The sequence below is a fragment of the Plecotus auritus genome (assembly GCF_963455305.1).
Source record: "Plecotus auritus genome assembly, chromosome: 10".
Taxonomy (NCBI): Eukaryota; Metazoa; Chordata; class Mammalia; order Chiroptera; family Vespertilionidae; genus Plecotus; species Plecotus auritus.
The window spans coordinates 35,836,777-35,856,268 of record NC_137785.1 but is presented as its reverse complement, the minus strand read 5'-3'; the positions used below and the strand labels follow the sequence as shown (position 1 = coordinate 35,856,268).

General features: G+C 45.2%; 2 protein-coding genes across 3 annotated transcripts in view; one reads left to right on the top strand and one right to left on the bottom strand.

The window, feature by feature from the left end:
• CCER2 (coiled-coil glutamate rich protein 2) overlaps positions 1-1,120 on the top strand; it is a 2,780-nt gene extending 1,660 nt beyond the window's left edge. Inside the window, exons 5-6 of the mRNA XM_080645207.1 lie at positions 3-123; positions 781-1,120. Coding sequence (XP_080501333.1) covers positions 3-123; positions 781-870 — 211 coding nt within the window. The 3' untranslated portion in view covers positions 871-1,120. The remainder of the gene's footprint in view (positions 1-2; positions 124-780) is intronic.
• A 70-nt stretch (positions 1,121-1,190) lies between these two features.
• On the bottom strand, positions 1,191-19,458 carry NFKBIB (NFKB inhibitor beta). Of its 2 annotated transcripts, none has more exons than XM_080645997.1 (6): positions 19,184-19,458; positions 3,815-3,920; positions 3,404-3,734; positions 2,380-2,468; positions 2,029-2,289; positions 1,191-1,354 (listed from the first exon to the last, which is right to left on the bottom strand). In XM_080645997.1, the coding sequence occupies exons 1-6, from the start codon at positions 19,360-19,362 to the stop codon at positions 1,259-1,261; spliced, it is 1,062 nt and encodes a 353-aa protein (XP_080502123.1). In that variant the 5' UTR covers positions 19,363-19,458; the 3' UTR covers positions 1,191-1,258. The 2 variants fall into 2 exon arrangements, with proteins under 2 accessions (XP_080502123.1, XP_080502124.1); XM_080645998.1 differs by having other exon boundaries at positions 1,192-1,354; positions 3,404-3,527; positions 19,184-19,457.
• Positions 19,459-19,492: the final 34 nt, after the last annotated feature.

Sequence of the window (19,492 nt, the reverse complement as noted above, 5' to 3'; positions counted from 1 at the left end):
AGCAGCCTGTGGCAGGGGGCCAAGGGCAGGGGAAGAGAGAGGCACAAGGACTCGCTCTACCACCACCTCCACCAGCCAGAAACCAAGTCCAAGCAGGAGAAGGAAGAGGCTTTGGAGAGGGAGGTGAGTAGAGGGGGCAATGGGGAGCAGGGTGGACCAAACGTCAGTTGAGTTCCTACCAAATACCTACCAGTGTTGGGCCTTAAATAGCAAGATCCACCGTAAAGGGGTCACAGTGACCAGGACTGACACCAGGACTAGGTAGCAACATCCAAGAAGGGCCTTGACTTGACCAAGAAGGCTTCCATTCTGATTACAGTATCCCAGATGGCCACCATTCGTGCACAGAGCATCTGAGTTAGCCACCACTGTTTGTCCCTGCTGAGCAAATTGGCCATATGAAAAGGCTGCTGTGCCTGGTTCACTGAATAAGGGGATGGAAAATTTGCTGGGTCATCGAAAGTAAGATGCTTCCATGATTGATGGCAGGAACCAAAATGGCCATCCCCCCACCCACATGGGTCATGGCATCCAAGTTGGGTACGCTTGCTAGTCCTGTGTCTGCTGCTGTTGGCTATGGCAGTCCCCACAGACCTCACTGGTCACGTTACTCTTCCAGGGTTATAGCAACCACTGTGGTCACTATCACAGCCCATGATGACTGAGATGACTGCTGCTGGCTGCCATTGTGCGAGCTGCCATGGCCCACATTCATGGGCAACCACTGACGTGGCCTGCCTTTGGAGGTGAGCGCTGATCATCCATTTCTGATCCCACCAGGAGCAGGATGTGGAGCGGCTGGAGCACGTGAGAGAGGAGCTGAAGAAGGCAGCAGAGATGCTGGGGGAGGAGCTCAGGAGGGAGGGCTGACTCGACCTCATGTCTTCATTCCTGGCACACCCTATGGCTTAGGACTAGTGACCCTGAAAACCCCCACCTCATCTGGCACCCCTGCCTCTCCCCAACCTGCAGGAGTGGGAGAAGGGTGTGCCTTGGAACCAGGCCTGAGGGGCCAAGTCTTTGCTGAATAAGGGGATGGGTTTAGACTGACTTAGGAAACACTCTGATACCCACGAAACCCACTCCAACCCTTCTGCGTAAATAAAGCACAAAGAAAACCACCAAGGCTTACTGTGTAGCCCTCAATTTTGGAGGGATGGAGCCCAGGAGTAAACTGGAGGACTGGGAAGGCAATAGTCAATCTAGTCTCTGATTGTCAGAACTAGGATTTTATTTAATTAGAAATTCTATTAACAAGTCAGATGGGGTCATCAGGGAGAGGTTTTGAAGCTGGGGTAGGAGGTAGCCAGTTTGTGCTCCGGCCACTGTGGACCACGATGTCGTTGTATTCATCCTGGGGGCAGAGGAGGCCAGGCAGAGGGGCTCAGATGGCTGCCACCTTGCCCGCTGCCCAATTTCTCCCACCCGCCCTAAGATCTGGTCTTGCCTTGAAACCCACGTTTCCCCACTCGTAGTTCAACTTCCCTGCTTAGTTCTCCACCATTTTCAAGGTCACCTGTGTTCTCCCCACTCCTGCTGGAGCTGTAGCCCAGCGGCTTCTCCAGTTCTTCAGCAGCCACAGCCACTGAGGTCTCCCTCCTCCACCCCTCCCTCTGCCTTTACCCAAATTCCTCAGCTCCCACCATGCAACATCACCCCTGCCCAAGGGTTCTCCCAAGCAGCAGCCTCACTGCTGCCAGAGTTTTCCAACTCCTGCTCCACAACATCACTCCCCACACTGCTGCTCACTGCTGCCTACCTACCAGTCACTACAACTGAGGTCTTTTCTCTGCCTCTACCCGAGTTCTCCCTCTGCCATTGCCTTAATTTCTCAACCACCACAGTCCGAGTTCTCCCTGCAATCCCTGTCCAGGTCACCTGCACCATTTGCACTCCTGCCCGAGTACTCAAATCGCAGCAGCCCACTGTCAGTCTCAATGTGCTGCTTAATTTCTCTTGTCCCCCTTCCCACCTGCCCATCTACCCTGAGCTCCCAGCTGAGCCACCCAGTCTTTCCTCCTGACTCACGCCCTCATCCCCGCTGTCATTGTCGCTACTGCTGCTGCAGGGTCCAGGCTTGTCGTCCTCATCCTCAGGTTCAGGGGCTCCATGTGCACGGAGGAGGCGGGTGAGGATGGGGTTGGGCCGGAGCATGGCGCTGCCCAGTGGGGTGCGGCCACCGTACATGCGGGCAGCAGGGTCAGCACCTGCCTTCAGGAGAAGCTCTAGCACATCAGCTGCTTGGGCCTCCACTGCCAAGTGCAGGGGGCTCCGGCCACATGTGGGCTCCTGTAGGGCATAGCAGAGAGGTCAGAGGGGGCCCTGCCCCACTCTGGGACAACCCCCAACCTGCCACACCTTCTCCCTAGGGAGGCTCACCAGTTTGTTTAGGTCAGCTCCGGCCTCCCAGAGTAGTCGGACCATCTCTGCATCTTTGTGGATGACAGCCACATGGAGTGGGGTGTGGCCTGGGGACAGAGTGATGTTAGACTATGGGGCTGAGGGATCTGGGCCCCCAATGCCACAGTCTCGGGAGAGGGCTTTGTGGCCTGAGGGTGACCGAGTCTGGGGTCTGGCTCCTGAATTCCTGGGTGTGTCAAAGAGGCATCTGCATTTCAAGTGCCTAAGTCCCAGGGGAACTGGAACTGGCTGGCAGTGCCAATACCTAGGTTGTGGGCCTATGGCTGAAGAGCCTGGGGCTCCGGACAGGAGGCCTGGATCTTGGGACCAGAAGACCTGAGTCCCTGGTCTTACTTCACAAAGAACCTGAAACTTAGATTCCTGGGTCCTGAGTGGTTGAAGGACCTGTGAGCTTGGGGGACTGGGGTTGACCCTGAACACTAACTGGGTCCTGGATGACCTCAGTCCCTTATTGAAGGGGCCAGTCCCGGGTAGTTGGGCTTAGAGATGGGAGAGCTGAGACTCAGAAAACCAGGGCCCTGGTAGGCAGTCTTTTTCCCATGAGAACTGGCTGAAGAGGGCTGTACCACTCCGGTGTCAATCTTTTGGAGCCTGGGCTACCAGTTTCACAGAGGGCCTGAGCCGTGAGTTCCCTAACCCTAAGTGAGCGGGGACCCATGGTTGGGGGTAGGAAGATGTCCAGGAGGTGTTGTTCCTGGTGAGTTGTGCCTTCCGGCTGGGGAGGCTGGGCCCAACCACTGGGTTTGGCCTAATAACTCTAGGCCTGTGGGTTCCTAGGGATCTGGAGCCTCCAGGTAGGGGTTCTGGGTCCCACACAGCCAATTCTCAATAATCTGGGGCCTGGGCAGGAGTCTTTTGGTCCCAATGCCTGGGTCCCTGAAGCCTCAGTATTATTTCCCAAGGGGCTGGGTTTTGAGTCAGGAGAGCTGAGCCCAAAGCCAGGTGCTGTCACCTGGACCTTCTCAGTACTGTGGACCCTCACCTTCATAGTTTTCAGCCTCTAGCTGTAGCTTCCAGTCCTCATTCTCATCCTCCTCCTCCTCCAAGTCGGGTTTGGGGTACAACGCAACAGCAGTGTGGTCAGTGACAGGGATGTGGTCAGGGTCCTGAGCGAGGTAGATAAGGGGGGCTTCCCTAGGGTGCTGGGGGCGGGGCTGGAGCAGCACTTGAGCACAGGCATGTGCCCCCATGCGGCAGGCTAGGTGCAGCGCTGTGTGGCCCCCACGCTCTGCCACATGCAACCCGGAGCCTGCCGTATACAATTTCTCCACCGTGGATGCCTCCCCCAGGATGGCTGCCAGGTGCAGGGCTGTCTGCAGGAGCAGAGCGCAAGTGTTAGAAGTCACACTGAGAATCCTGGCCCAAAGCCCTACACTGTCTTCCAGTGGCTCACCTGGCCCAGGTCATTCTGCAGGTCCAGGTACTCAGAACCAGCTGCAAAGCCTAGGAGGAAGTCCAGGAAGGGCTCATGCTGATGAATCACTGCCAAGTGCAGTGCCCTGAGAACAAGGACAGGGGTCAGAAGGCACAGGTCAAGTACTCTTGCATTCACTCATTCAATAAACTGTGTGCTAGCCATTATGACCACAGTTCTAGAACCAGATGTCAACAATCTGAGAGGGTCAGGTCTGAGTTAATGTAGAAAATTTATTTAATCAATATTAAGTAGGACTTCTGCCTCCTCTCAAACATGGACCAGATTTCCCTCCCATGTGAATCAACGAACAAATCAGACAAAACATCCTATATAATAAAGAGGTAATATGCAAATTAACCCTCACACCCTCGCACTAGGTGGCCGGCAGGGGAGGGCAGTTGGGGGTGACCGGGACGGCAAGGGAAGGCAGTTGAGAATGACCAGGCCGGCAGGGGAGGGCAGTTCGGGGCGACCAGGCCTGCAGGGGAGAGCAGTTAGGGGCAACCAGGCTGGCAGGGGAGGGCAGTTGGGGAGGACCAGACTTGCAGGGGAGGGCAGTTGGGGGCAACCAGGCCTGCAGTGGAGGGCAGTTGGGGGGGACCAGGCCAGCAGGGGAGGGCAGTTGGGGACGACCGGGCCGGCAGGGGAGGGCAGTTGGGGGTACTGGGCCAGCAGGGGAGGGAAGTTAGGGGTAATCAGGCCAGCAGGGGAGCAGTTAAGTGTCAATCAGGCTGGCAGGGGAGTGGTTAGGGCAGCCGTGGGAAAACTACGGCCCGCGGGCCGGAGCCGAAAGAGCGAAGGGTTCTCTTGCTCTCCCCTCCACTCTTTTACTTTGAATTTATATTAGTTCACACAAACACTCCATCCATGCTTTTGTTCCGGCCCTCCGGTCCAGTTTAAGAACCCATTGTGGCCCTCAAGTCAAAAAGTTTACCCACCCCTGGGTTAGGGGGTGATCAGGCTGGCAGGTAGGCGAGCGGTTGGGAGCCAGCAGTCCCAGATTGTGAGAGGGATGTCCAACTGCCAGTTTAAACCGGCAGTCAGATATCCCCTGAGAGGTCCCATATTAGAGAGGGTGCAGGCTGGGCTGAGGGATACACACACCCCGTGTATGAATTTCATGCACTGGGCCTCTAGTCCTATATAATAAAAGGCTAATATGCAAATGGGCCAAACGGTGGAATGACCCATCACTGTGATGTGCACTGACCACTGAGCATCTGCCCCCTAGTGGTCAGTGCACTCCCACAGGGGGAGTGCCGCTCAGCCAGAAGCCCTGAGCCGGGCTCACGGCTGGCGAGTGCAGCGGCAGTAGCGGGAGCCTCTCCCACCTCTGTGGCAGTCAGGCATCTCCCAAGGGCTCCCAGACAGTAAGAGGGCACAGGCCGGGCTGAGGGACCACCCCCCCCTCCAGTGCACGAATTTTGTGCACTGGGCCTCTAGTAGTATATAAAGCAACAGTTTTCAAAATACTGGATAATGTATCATGCAATGAATGACAGTGTGAGACGGGAAACAAATGCGGTGAAGCCTTCGATTGACTGCCACAGCTTACTGCCTTGAGAGTTTCAAGCCAAGGTGCAGGGAGAAGGAACCTAAGCAGAGTCAGCAGATTGCCTGAGGTGAGGAGATGGAGCCAAGTTGGGGGGGGGAGGGATGGCCAACTGGCTAGAGTCAGAGGATAGAGAACCCAAAAGGAGAGCTGCACAGGGAGAGACCCCAAACATCTGTAGAGGGGCCTTTTAAGTATTTAGGAGGATACTGATCAGGGCATGGGTATGGGAAAATGACCCCAGTCTGAAGGAAGTATCATTCAAAAGAATTAGAGAAGTATGCCCATTGCTCACATGGCTGGGAATAGTACCCACTATTCCCATCAGCCAGACTAGGAAAAACCCATCATTCATAGGACATTGAGAAGAATACTCCAGAAGGTTTTACCTCAGTAGTGGGGAATAATGAGTGCTAGCTGGGACACTGTTCAGGACCCACCTACCAAATCATAAAAGCAAAATCCAAAAGGATCAAACTACTTACAAGTAATTTAGCTGTATCCCAGAATAATACTCAAGAATATTTATAGGAACACAAAACTAACCAGCCTAACAAGTTAAAATCTACAATGTCTGGCATCTAATCAAAGATCATCAGGCACACAAAGAAGCAGGAACACATGACCCATAATTAGAATAATCGACTGAAGTTGACCCAAAATGATCCAGATATTAGAATTAGCAAACAAGAAAATTAAAACAGTTAATTATAATTGTATCTCACATATTCCAAAAGTTAAGTATAGGCATGGATGATAAAAGAAAAAGATTTCAATTGAACTCCTAGAGATAAAAAACTACAACATCTGAAATGAAAAATACACTGGAATTAACAACAGATTGCACATTGCATAAGAAAAGATTAATGAATTTGAGGACTTCACAACAGAAACTCTCCAGAATGAAACACAGAGAACATTTAAAAATGAAAGAACATCAATGAGCTTCAGGGAACATGTCCCTAAAGGAAGAGGTAGATAGAAAAAATATTTGAAGAAATAATATCTAGAAAATTCTCCAAACTTGCTGAAAACTCTAAACCCACAGAACCAAGACGGTGAATGACTGCCAAGAACAAGAAATATCAAGAAAACTACACCAAGATCCATTATTTAAAAATCCGTCAAAACCAATGAAAAAGACCAGGATCTTAAAAGCAGCCAGAGAAAAAGATACCTAAGTACAGAGGACTAGAAATAAGGATGAGAGCAGATGTCACTAGAGAATAAAGCAAAAAAAACAAAAACAAAACACAATGGATCAACATCTTCAATATCCTCAAAGACAATGACTGTCCAACCAGAATTCTTTAACCCAGCAAAAATAGCTTTCAAAGATGAAGACAAAACACAGATTATAAGGACAGAAAAAAGGCCTTTCTTTTCCTTTGCTGTAGCCTTCCACAATTTATGAAAAACGCCTGGTAATTAAACCCCAAGATTGTTAGGCCCTCTGTTTCAAACATTCCCTCTGTTCAAACTGAGTGACAAAATAAGCTACTCTCAACGCTACATACTTACATACATATCCCTCCTCCCTGCTGGTTTACAACCCAGGAATAATTAGTAGAAAGTTCCCTTCCTCCTTTTCCATTAAACAAGCCTCTTTTGTACTCTTCATAACTTTTACTCTAAAAATGTTTTACAGCTTTGGAAAAATGCTAAGGATAAGACACCTCTAGAGAACATCTGCCCGGACTGCCTCCTGAAAAACTAACAAAGACAACCCCCCTAATGTCTGCTCAATTTCACCTAGCAACAGCAGCAGCCTGAAAAGTCATCCCCCTTCTTGTCCAAGGCTTTAAAAGGGCGGCGGGGGCGGGGGCGGGGGAACTTTTGTTCCTTGCCTTTGCATTGATTAGCAATGCACTGGCCCTTTCCCTTTGGGAAAAATAAAAATAAACTTTCTACATCTATCTCTTATTTTAATTGTGAATTCTTTCACAGCCCACGTTACAGGCCAAAAATGCTAACACAGATGATTTCAGATACACAAAAGCCTATGGAACTCATCAGCGGCAGACGCACACCACAAGAAATGATAAAGGAAACCTGCATCACCTGGCTGCTTTGGCTCAGTGGTTGAGCATCGACCCATGAACCAAGAGGTCATCAGTTCAATTCCCAGTCAGGAAACATGCCCAGGTTGCTGGCTGGATCCTGAGTAAGGGCTGTGGAGGAAGCAGTGATTGATGTATCTCTCTCATAGATTTTTTTTTTAATATATCTTTATTGATTTCAGAGAGGAAGGGAGAGGGAGAGATAGATAGAAACATCAATGATGAGAGAATCATTGATTGGCTGCCTCCTGCACACCCCCCACTGGGGACTGAGCCCAAAACCCGGGTATGTGCCCTTGACTGGAATAGAACCCAGGACCCTTCAGTCCACAGGCTGATGCTCTATCCACTGAGCCAAACTAGCTAGGGCTCTCATAGTTATTTTTATCACTAGACCCCTCTCCCTCTCTCTAAAATCAATAAAGACATATTTTTTAAGAAAAGGAAAATGAAAGAAGATTTAAAATGGCAGCAGAGCAAGTGGATGCTGCACAGACATACTCCCAGGACTAAACAGGAATTACAACTAAAATACAGAAAAACTTCCGGAATAATCAACAGAAAACTCACTGGAAAGAACCCTGATAAATGAGGATGGAAAGTGGAGACCCCAGAGACAGGTAGGAGGGGCGGAGGGGCGGAGGCGCGAAAGGGCTGGCAGGCTCCCACAGACAGCAACTGAAGTTCTGGGGAGATATCTCAGCTGTGAGGGGTTGCCACTGAGAACTCTGGGGTCTACTCCCCAAGCTGGGCCCCCTAGCCCAGAGCACCAGAACTGTGAAGGGAACCTATGTAACATCTGGCTGTGAAAAGCAGCAGGGTTGCTGTCAGCCAGGAAGAGATGGCTGGAAATTCAAGCACTCTCTTAAAGTGCCAAAGCACAAAATTCCTTGTGGGGCCACGACCTTGTGCTCTGGCAGAGGGAGGGCAGAGTGGACTGAAGCTGTGTGAGCAGAAGCCAGGATGGGAGTGGGGTGGGGGGGCCCTCTGGGGTTAGAGCTCAGAAGGCAGACACCCGATTTCCTGTGCTGGGTCATTCCCTCACTCTGCAGAGGTCATCTTTCTCACGAAGACATTTGCTATACAGGCAAGCTTGCCTGGAGGAAGAAATTTGATCTACCCTATTAGATCTACCCTTAATAGGCCTGAGCAACTCCCCACCATGGGGCAAGAAAACACCTTGACCCATGGTGGGGAGTTGCTTTGCTCAGGCCTATTAAGAGACTGAGAATAACAATTAGCCTCCAGGCAGAAGCAATTGCCCCACCCTGTTGAAAAAACTCTTACCACACCCGTAGATGACTCACTGAGGGCAATTCAAGACAAAATCCTATCAGTCTGTCGACAGATACAGTCTTTGAATCTTTGCCTGATCTACTTAGAATCAGCGTTTGACATTGTCCTGCACTAGAGATTGAGAGGCGTAGCAGATCTACCTAGTAAAGTCACAAACCCAAACAGGCAGCCAAAATGAGGAGACAAAGAACCCCCAAATAAAAGAAAAAGAGAATTCTCCAGAATAAGAAATAAATGAAATGGAGATAAGGAAATTACCGGATATAGAGTTCAGAATAATGATGGTAAAGCCCTAACCGGTTTGGCTCAGTGGATAGAGCGTCGGCCTGCGAACTGAAGGGTCCCAGGTTCGATTCTGGTCAAGGGCATGTACCTTGATTGTGGGGACATCCCCAGTAGGGGGTGTACAGGAGGCAGCTCATCGATGTTTCTCTCTCATCAATGTTTCTATATCTCTCTCCCTCTCTGTAAAAAAATAAAATATATTTTTTAAAAAGAATAATGATGGTAAAGATGCTCAACAGCATGAGAAAAGATATAGGAACTATGAAAACAGAAATAAAGAATGACACAGCACAAATAAAGAACACATTGGAAGGAATAAACAGCAGATTAGGGGAAGCCGAGGATCGAATCAGTGAATGAGAATACAAGGTTGAAAAAAAATCAAACAAACAACCAAAAAGAAAAAATAATTAAAAAACAGGAGGACAGCTTAAGGGAGCTATGGGATAACATGAAAATTAACAATATTTGAAGCAGGTGTGGCAGAAGAGGCAGAAAGGGAGAAAGGGACAGAGAACATGTTTGAACAAATAATGAAAGAAAATTTCCCTAACTTGGAAAAGGAAAAAGTCACACAAGTTCAGGAGGCACAGAGAACCCAAACACGAAGAACCTAACAGGCCCAGGCCCATACACATCATAATTAAAATGCCAAAAATTACAGACAAAGAGGGAATCTTAAAGGCAGCAAGAGAAAAGCAAACTGTTACCTACAAAGGAGCGCCAATAAGGCTGACATCTGATTTCTCATTAGAAACTCCAAAGGCCAGCCCTAACTGGTTTGGCTCAGTGGATAGAGCGTCAGCCTATGGACTGAAGGGTCCTGGGTTCAATTCCGGTCAAGGGCATGTACCTTGGTTACAGGCTCCATCCCCCATAGGGAGTGTGCAGGAGGCAGCTGATCAATGAATCTCTCTCATCGATGTTTCTATCTCTCTATCCTCTCCCTTTCTTTCTAAAAAGTTAATTTAAAAATATTTATAAAGAAAGAAAGAAACTCTATAGGCCAGAAGGGAATGGCACAAAGTACTCAAGGTAATGGAAAGCAAGGATCTGAAACCAAGATTACTAGATCCAGCATAGCTATCATTCAAAATACAGAACAAAAAAATGGCTAGAGGAATATATCACCGCCAAGCCAGCATTACAAGAAATGCTAAAGGGGCCCTAACCGGTTTGGCTCAGTGGATAAAGCATCGGCCTGCAGACTGAAGGGTCCCGGGTTCGATTCCAGTCAAGGGTATATACTTTGGTTGTGGGCACAACCCCAGTAGGGGGTGTGCAGGAGGCAGCTGATCGATATTTCTCTCTCATCGATGTTTCTAACTCTATTTCTCTCCCTTCCTCTCTGTAAAAAATCAATAAAATATATTTTTTTAAATAAAGAAATGCTAAAGGGACTGCAGTAATGATAAAAAGAAATGGAGAGAGAAACCTAGACATACAGAATTAAGTACCTATCAATAATATCCTTAAATGTAAATGGATTAAATTCTCCAATCAAAAGGCATAGGGTAGCTGAATGGATACAAAAACATGACCCAAATATATACTGTCTACAAGAGACCCACCTCAGAACACACAGGATGAGAATGAAGGAATGGAAAAAAATAAATGTCCATACAAATGGAAAAGAAGAAAAAACTGGGGTAGCATATTGCACATAAAAAATCCTAAAGATTCCACCGAAAAACTATTAGACTTAATAAATGAATTTACCAATATAGCAGGATACAAAATCAACACCCAAAAATAGATTTTTTTTTAATACACCAATAATGAATTCTCAGAGAAACTAAACAAACAATACCATTTACCATTGCAACAAAAAAGTTAAAATACTTAGGAATAAATTTAACCAAGGAAGCAAAAGACACGTTCTCGGAAAACTAAAGGACATTGAAAAAAGAGATAGAAGAAGATATAAACAAGTGGAAGAATTTCCGTGTTCGTGGATTGGTAGAATTAACATCATTAAAATGTCCATACTACCCAAGGCAATCTACAGATTCAATGTAATCCCTAATAAAATTCCAACAGCGTATTTCACAGATCTAGAACAAATACTCCTAAAATTTATATGGGACCAAAAAAGTCCCCGAATAGCTGCAGCAATCTTGAGAAAGAAAAACAAAGTTGGAGGAATCACAATACCATATATCAAGTTATACTACAAAACCACCATAATCAAAACAGCTTGGTAATGGCACAAGAATAGGATTAGAGATCAACAGAACAGAACAGAGACCCCGAAATCGACCAAAGCCATTACACTCAATTAATACTTGTTAAAGGAGGCAAAAGGATACAATGGAGTCAAGACAGTCTCTTCAATAAATGGTGTTGGGAAAATTGAACAGATACATGCAAAAAAATGAAACTAGACCACCATACACAAGAATAAACTCAAAATGGATAAAAGACTTAAATGTAAGTCAGGAAACCATAAAAATCCTAGAAGAAACCATAGGCAGCAAAATTTCAGACGTGTCTTGTAACAATATGTTTACAGATACATCCCCTAAGGCAGTGGTCGGCAAACTCATTAGTCAACAGAGCCAAATATCAATAGTACAACGATTGAAATTTCTTTTGAGAGCCAAATTTTTTAAACTTAAACTTCTTCTAACGCCACTTCTTCAAAATAGACTCGCCCAGGCCATAGTATTTTGTGGAAGAGCCACACTCAAGGGGCCAAAGAGTCGCATGTGGCTCGTGAGCCTCAGTTTACCGACCACTGCCCTAAGGCAACGGAAACTAAGGAGAAAATAAACAAATGGGACTACATCAAAATAAAAAGCTTTTGCACAACAAAAGAAACCAACAAGACAAAAAGGGAGCCCACTGTATAGGAGAACATATTTGGCAATGATTCATCTGATAAAGGGTTAATATTCAAAATATATAAGGAACTCATACAACTTAACAAAAGGAAGACAATCCAATTAAAAAATGGGCAAAGAGGAGAAACCAAGATGGAGGCATAGGTAAGCACCTAAACTGCTGCCTAGCACAAGAATTTCAAAACCACAACTAGCCGAAACCGGTTTGGCTCAGTGGATAGAGTGTCGGCCTGCGGACTGAAAGGTCCCGGGTTCGATTCCGGTCAAGGGCATGTACCTTGGTTGCGGGCACATCCCCAGTGGGAGGTGTGCAGGAGGCAGCTGATCGATGTTTCTCTCTCATCGATGTTTCTAGCTCTCTATCCCTCTCCCTTCCTCTCTGTGAAGTATCAATAAAATATATTTTTTTAAAAACTACAACTAAAAGACAGAACGGACACCATCCAGAACCACAGGAAAGCTGGCTGAGTGAAAATTCTACAACTAGAAGGAAAGAGAAAAGCTCACAGAGAATTGGAGGTACGGCAAAGGGGCTTTGTGCGCGCAGAGAGGAAGGGCGGCTGAGAGCCTGGCTGACTTTCTCTGGCAGAAGGGGGAAGGAAGCCCCCGACCGCACTGAACCCCAGTTCTGACTGCACTGAACCCCAGTTCCAGGCGAGCCCCTGGGGACCCACGCTCTTACGGGGGGAATCTGGACTCTCGGGCGGAGACTCGGGAGCCAGGGAAGGCAGAGGTCTGAAGGCGCACGAGTGCACGCAAGGGCAAGGCTGACAGGAAGCCAAGACTGTCTGCTCCGCCCTGAGACTCCACACCATCCAAGCTGAGCACAGAGGCTATTGCAATTTGGCAAGTCTAATCCTATAAGGCTGTCTCCAGCACCGAAATTCTACCAGTGTAGACACAGCTGATTCTTACAGCCAACTGGCCTGGAGGTCAATTCCTCCCAGTGATACCAACAACAATCAAGACTTAATTACAACAAGGATGTACACACAGTCCTCAAAGGGGTGCACCAAGAGTGTCCACCTCAGGTTAACTGGGGAGGCCGACCCACTGGGCCATATAGGAAACCTAGCACACAAAGCTACCCTACCAACTCAGGGAAGCATTGAAAATGCGGCATCAAAGAAACAGATCACAAACAAAAGAAATGGAGGAAAACAAATGACTGGATATAGAATTCAAAACCACAGTTATAAGGCTTTTCAAGAATATCCTAGAAAAGGCCGATAAATATAACGAGACCCTCGAAGATATGAAAAAGGACCAACTAGAAATTAAACATACACTGACTGAAATAAAAAACATTATACAGAGACCCAACAACAGACTAGAGGAACACAAGAATCAAGTCAAAGAATTGAAATACAAAGAAGCAAAAAACACTCAACTGAAAAAGCAAAAAGCAAAAAAAAAAAAATCCAAAAAGTTGAAGATAGTGTAAGAAGCCTCTGGGACAACTTCAAGCGTACCAACATCAGAATTATGGGGGTGCCAGAAGAAGAGAGAGAGCAAGATACTGAAAACCTATTTGAAGAAATAATGACTGAAAACTTCCCCTACCTGGTGAAAGAAATGGACTTACAAGTCCAGGAAGCGCACAGAACCCCAAACAAAAGGAATCCAAAGAGGACCACACCAAGACACATCATAATTAAATGCCAAGAGCAAAAGACAAAGAGAGAATATTAAAATCAGCAAGACAAAAACAGTTAATTACCTACAAGGGAACACCCATATGACTGTCAGCTGATTTCTCAACAGAAACTATGCAGGCCAGACGGGAGTGGCAAGAAATTTTCAATGTGATGAATAGCAAGAACCTACAACCAAGATTACTCTATCCAGCAAAGCTATCATTCAGAATTGAAGGGCAGATAAAGAGCTTCACAGATAAGAAAAAGCTAAAGGAGTTCATCACCACCAAACCAGTATTATATGAAATGCTGAAAGGTATTCTTAAAGAAGAGGAAGAAGAAAAAAGTAAAGATAAAAATTATGAACAACAAATACATATCTATCAACAAGTGAACCTAAAAATCAAGTGAATTAAAAACCTGAGGAACAGAATAATCTGGTGAATATAATAGAATCAGGGGCATAGAAAGGGAGTGGACTGATCATTCTCAGGGGGAAAGGGGTATGGGGGGTGCGGGAAGAGACTGGACAAAAATCATACACCTATGGATGAGGACAGTGCGGGGGAGGTAAGGGCAGAAGGTGGGGTGGGAACCGGGTGGAGGGGAGCTATGGGGGAAAAAGGAGAAACAATTGTAATAATCTGAATAAAGATTTATTAAAAAAAAAACAAAGTTAAAAAAAAACACAAATGGGCAAAGAACTTAAATAGACACTTCTCCAAAGTGGACATATACATGGCCAAGAGACATATGAAAAAGTACTCAAAGTCACTGATCATCAGAGAGGTGCAAATTAAAACAACAATGAGGCATCAGCTCACCTCTGTCAGAATGGCTACTACCATCAATAAATTAATAAATGACAAGTTCTGGTGAGGATGTGGATAAAAGAGAACTCTGGTACACTGCTGGTGGGAATGCAAGACTGGTGCAGCCATTATAGAAAACAGTATGGCATTTCCTCAAAAAATTAAATATAGAACTGTCATTTGACCAAGTGATCCCACTTCTAGGAATATATCTTTAGAAACCCAAAACACCAATCAGAAATAACATATACACCCCTATGTTCATAGCTAAGATCTGGAGACAGCCCAAGTGCCCAACAGTAGATGAGTGGATAAAAAAGCTGTGGTACATTTATACCATGGAATACTATGAAGCAGTAAAAAAGAATGTCTTACTCTTTAAGCATGGAGGGACCTGGAGAATATCATGCTAAGTGAAATAAGTCAGTCAGAGAAAGACAAGTATCACATGATCTCACTCATAAGTGGAACCTAAGGAACAAAATAAACTGATGAACAGAGCAGATCCAGAGACAAGGAAGCATGGAACAGAGTGTAGGAAATCAACCAAGGACTTTGTATGCACATATGCATGGCCCATGGACACAGACAATGGGCTGGTGAGGGCCTGGGGTGGGGGTGGGGGTGGCCTGTAGGGGGGCCAGAGGGGAGAAAAGGGGACATATGTAATACTTTCAACAATAAATAATTATTTTTTAAAAAAGGAAAACAACATCAAATGGAATTTCGAGCTATACAAAGGACTAAAAATAGTAACACTAGGGGTCAGCAGATAACGATTTTTTTCTTAGTAGGTAAGATTCTTTCAAAGATAATTTTTTTTAAATAAATTTTTTATTGATTTCAGAGAGAAACGGAGAGGAAGAGAGAGATGGAAACATCAATGATGAGAGAGAATCATTGATCAGCTGCCTCTTGCACTCCCCCTCCTGTGGATCAAGCCCGCAACCCAGGTATGTGCCCTTAACCAGAATTGAACCCGGGACCCTTCAGTGCGCAGGCCGACACTCTATCCATTGAGCCAAACCAGCCAAGGCTCAAAGATAATTTTTTAAATAGTTGACTATTTAAGCAAAAGTAATAACAATGTATGGTGGAGTTTATAAGACATGTAAATAAAATGTATGACCACAATAGCATACAGGCCAGAAGGGGCAAATAGAAATATACGATCTAAGGTTCTTTGAGTCCATGAGAAGCGGCATACTATCACTCAAAGGTTAACATTGTACACTATAAACCAAAAGCAGGGATCAGGAAACATTTTCTGTAAAGGGCCAGATAAATATTTTAGACTGTGTGGATCATGTGTTCTCTCTTACCTACTCTCTTACCCCTGCTCTGCTGGGGTGATGCAAGGAAGCCACTGCCAATATGGAAATGGATGAACGAGGCTATATTTCAACAGAATTTTATTTATGGAGCCTGAAATTGGAATTTCATATGATTTTCACTGTTAACAAAATATCCTTTTTATTTTTCAACCATTGAAAAATGTAAAAACCATTCTTAGCTCATAACCACACAAAAACAAGTGACTGGCTAGATTCTGCCTGGAGGCCAGAGTCTGCCAGCCCTGTCTTTCAGAGCAATCACTAAAATGATAAAAATAAATAAAGAGTTAGAACTAATAAGCCAACAAAGAAATACAATGGAACAAAATGTATTCATTCCAAAAGAAGGAAGATAAAGAGGAAATGGGAAACAAAGAAGAGATAAGTAGAAAACTAATAATAATATAATAAACTTAAACATAGCTACTTCAATAAGTAAATGTAAATGATCTAAACATTCTAATTAAAAGACAGACACTGCCCAGCCTGCCTCGATCAGGGTTGAGCGTGGACTTATGAACCAAGATGTCACGGTTCCATTCCTGGTCAAGGCATATGCCTGGGTTGACAGCTCGATTCCCAGTGTGTGATATGCAGGAGGCAGCAAGCAGATCAATGATTCTCTCTCATCATTGATGTTTCTATCTCTCCCTCTCCCTTCCTCTCTGAAATCAATAAAAGTATATTTTTTAAAAATTAACAAAAGGCAGAACCTTTTGTTAATTTTTTTAAAATATACTTTTTAAAAAATTAACTATAAAAAGCAAAACCAAACTATATGCTGATAAGAAACTCTTTAAATATAAATATTTTAAAATAGGTTAAGAATAAAAGGGTGGCCCTGGCCAGGTTGGTCGGTTGGTTGAAGTGTCGTCCTGTACACCAAAAGGTTGCAGGTTCAATTCCCGGTGAGGGCTCATATCTAGGTTTTGGGTTTGATCCCAGTCGAGGCACATATGGGAGGCAACTGATAGATGTTTCTCTCTCTTTCTTTCTCCCTTCCTCTCTCTCTCTAAAATCAATATTCTTGGGTGAGGATTTTAAAAAGTAAAAATAAAAATATCAAAGGGTGGAATAAGGTGTAGCATGCTAACACCAGTCAGTCAAAAAAAAAAGCAGGAGGAAGTGTTTTTTTTTAATCCATGTTTATTGATTTCAGAGAGGAAGGGAGAAGGGGAGATAGAAACATCAATTTTGAGAGAAAATCATTGATTGGCTGTCTCTTGTGTGCCCCACTCTGGGGATCAAACCCGCAACCCAGGCATGTGCCCTAACCAAGAATCAAACCATGACCTCCTGGTTCATAGGTCAACGCTCAATCACTGAGCCACACCAGCCCGGCAGGAGGGAATATTTTATTTTATTTTTTTTTTAAAATATATTTTATTGATTTTTTACAGAGTGGAAGAGAGAGGAATAGAAAGTTAGAAACATCGATGAGAGAGAGACATCGATCAGCTGCCTCCTGCACGCCCCCCACTGGGGATGCGCCCGCAACCCAGGTACATGCCCCCGGCCGGAATCGAACCTGGGACCCTTCAGTCCGCAGGCCGACGCTCTATCCACTGAGCCAAACCGGTTAGGGCAGGAGGGAATATTTTAATATCAAAGTAGATTTCAGAGCAACGAAAAGGGAGGGTTATTTCATAATGAGAAAGAGATCAATGAATCAAGAGGACAGAATTATAAATTTGTGCCCTTGATAATAGTGTCCAATTACAAGCAGCAAAACCTGACAGAAATACAAGGAGAAATAGACAAATCCACAATTCTTATTAGAGATTTCAATAAGTTTCTCTCAATAATTGATAGAACAACTAGACAGCAATCATCATCAAGAACATAGTGGAATGGAACACTATACCCAACAACAGCAGAATATACATTCTTTTCAAGTGCACACAATATTCTGAACCATAAAACAAGTCTTAATAAATTTAAAAGGATTCAGCCCTGACTGGTTTGGCTCAGTGGCTAGAGCGTCGGCCTGCGGACTGAAAGGTCCCAGGTTCAATTCCGGTCAAGGGCATGTACCTTGGTTGCGGGCACATCCCCAGTGGGGGGTGTGCAGGAGGCAGCTGATCGATGTTTCTAACCCTCTATCCCTCTCCCTTCCTCTCTGTAAAAAATCAATAAAATATATATATTTTTTAAATTTTAGAAAAAAATTTTTAAAGGATTCAAGTCATACAAAGTCTATTACCAGTCTACAATAGAATTAAATTAAAAATCAATAAAAGAAAGGTATCTGGAAAGTCTTCCAAATATCTAGAAACTAAATAACATACTTCTCAATAATCCACTGACGAAAGAAGAAATCAAAAGAGAAATTATAAAGTATATTGAATTTAATAAAAGTCAAAACACAACATATCAGAATTTGTGAGATACTGTTAAAGCAGTGCTTGAGGAAATTTATAGCACACAACATCTATAACAGAGAAGAAAGGTCTGAAATCAGTGACCTCCTTAAGAAACTAGAAAAATAAAAATAAATCAAACCTAAAGTAAGAGGAAGAAAGGAAATAATGAAAGTCAGAACATAGATCAATAAAATAGAAAGCCAAAGAAAAGAGAAAATTAATAAAGCCAACTGGGTTCTTTGAAAGATAAATGTTTATTGAGTGCCACCTATGGGTTAGGTTCTGTTCAGTCGCTGAGGATATAGCAGAAAACACACAAAAACCCCAGGTACAATCCCTCACTTGGGCCTTTCCAACATTGTTTTTTTCTTTTGTTCTACCCTCTTACCCGGAATGCCCTCCCCAAATAATCTACTTGTCTCATTATCCTGCTTGATTTTTCTCCAAAGAACTTACTATACTCTGGCATTCCATTTTTCTGTCTTTTTCATTTTTTGTCTTTCTTTTCTCTCTCCTACTTTGTGTCCTTCTGTGTCTTTTTCCTCTCTCTTCTTTTTTCCTTCCTTTTTTTCTCTCCCTTCCTGTTAGTCCTTCTGTCTGTGTAACCCCCTCTCTCCAATGTATACTCCACAACGCATACGTTTTTGTTTGCTTTCTTCACTGCCTTATCACCGCACCTAAAACGGCCTGAAACGTGGTTGTGTTTGATGGATATTTGCTTAACAGATGAATCCCTGCTATCATGGAACTTACAAATTTTCTCTTTGAATGTGAGATGTGAAGATTAGTGCTCAGAAGGTGGGATCTTAGTCAAAGGCCAAGTAATTATTTCGGAAATCAAGGTCTAATGCTCATAAATCAGGAGCGAAGGATCAAAAGTCATAAATATTTGTGGAGGTTAGAAGTCAGGAGGTGCCTGCCTGAGCTACTAATAAGGGTCTCAGGGCTGGGGTCAGGAAGGTCAAGTCCAGTTTTGGGATCACTGGAAGGGCATGTGGAATTCTGAGAATCAGTGTTCAATAAAGGAGGTTAGAAATTATGGGTTAGGATCAGTTGGGTAGGAAATTGACTTTATAAAAGATTAGGACTTGTGGGTTAGAGGTCAGGAAGTCAAAAGCATCAGAGTCAGATTTAGAAGTGAGGGCAGCCTAAGATTCACTCACGTGTCCCCATCCTCAGTTACGTAGCCAAAGACCAGGGGCGCCCACGACAGCCCCGGGCCCAGCTCCGCGCCCAAACCCGGTCCTCCGGGGGGCGCTGCATCTGGACCCAGAGAGCCCAGGCCACTGTCGCACCACTCGTCGGCATCCGCAGCTTTCCCCAAGCACGCGACCCCAGCCATGGCCCTCCAAGTCTCAGGGGCCCCGTGGCCGCGGGCCAGTCGCTGGGCTCTGCCTGGATCTCTGGCGCTTCCGCCCTGCAGGGAATTCCCCAACACTCCCCCTGATCTATCCAATCAGAGTAGGCTAAAT

What these genes read in the sequence shown, in the direction of transcription:
- NFKBIB (XM_080645997.1), bottom strand. Translation starts at nt 19,362, where the DNA reads ATGGCTGGGGTCGCGTGCTTGGGGAAAGCTGCGGATGCCGACGAGTGG. An exon ending in GTAACTGAGGATGGGGACAC is followed by an intron (nt 3,921 to 19,183) that starts GTGAGTGAATCT and finishes CCTTGTTCTCAG; the next exon opens with GGCACTGCACTTGGCAGTGA. An exon ending in GAGCTGACCTAAACAAACTG is followed by an intron (nt 2,290 to 2,379) that starts GTGAGCCTCCCT and finishes TATGCCCTACAG; the next exon opens with GAGCCCACATGTGGCCGGAG.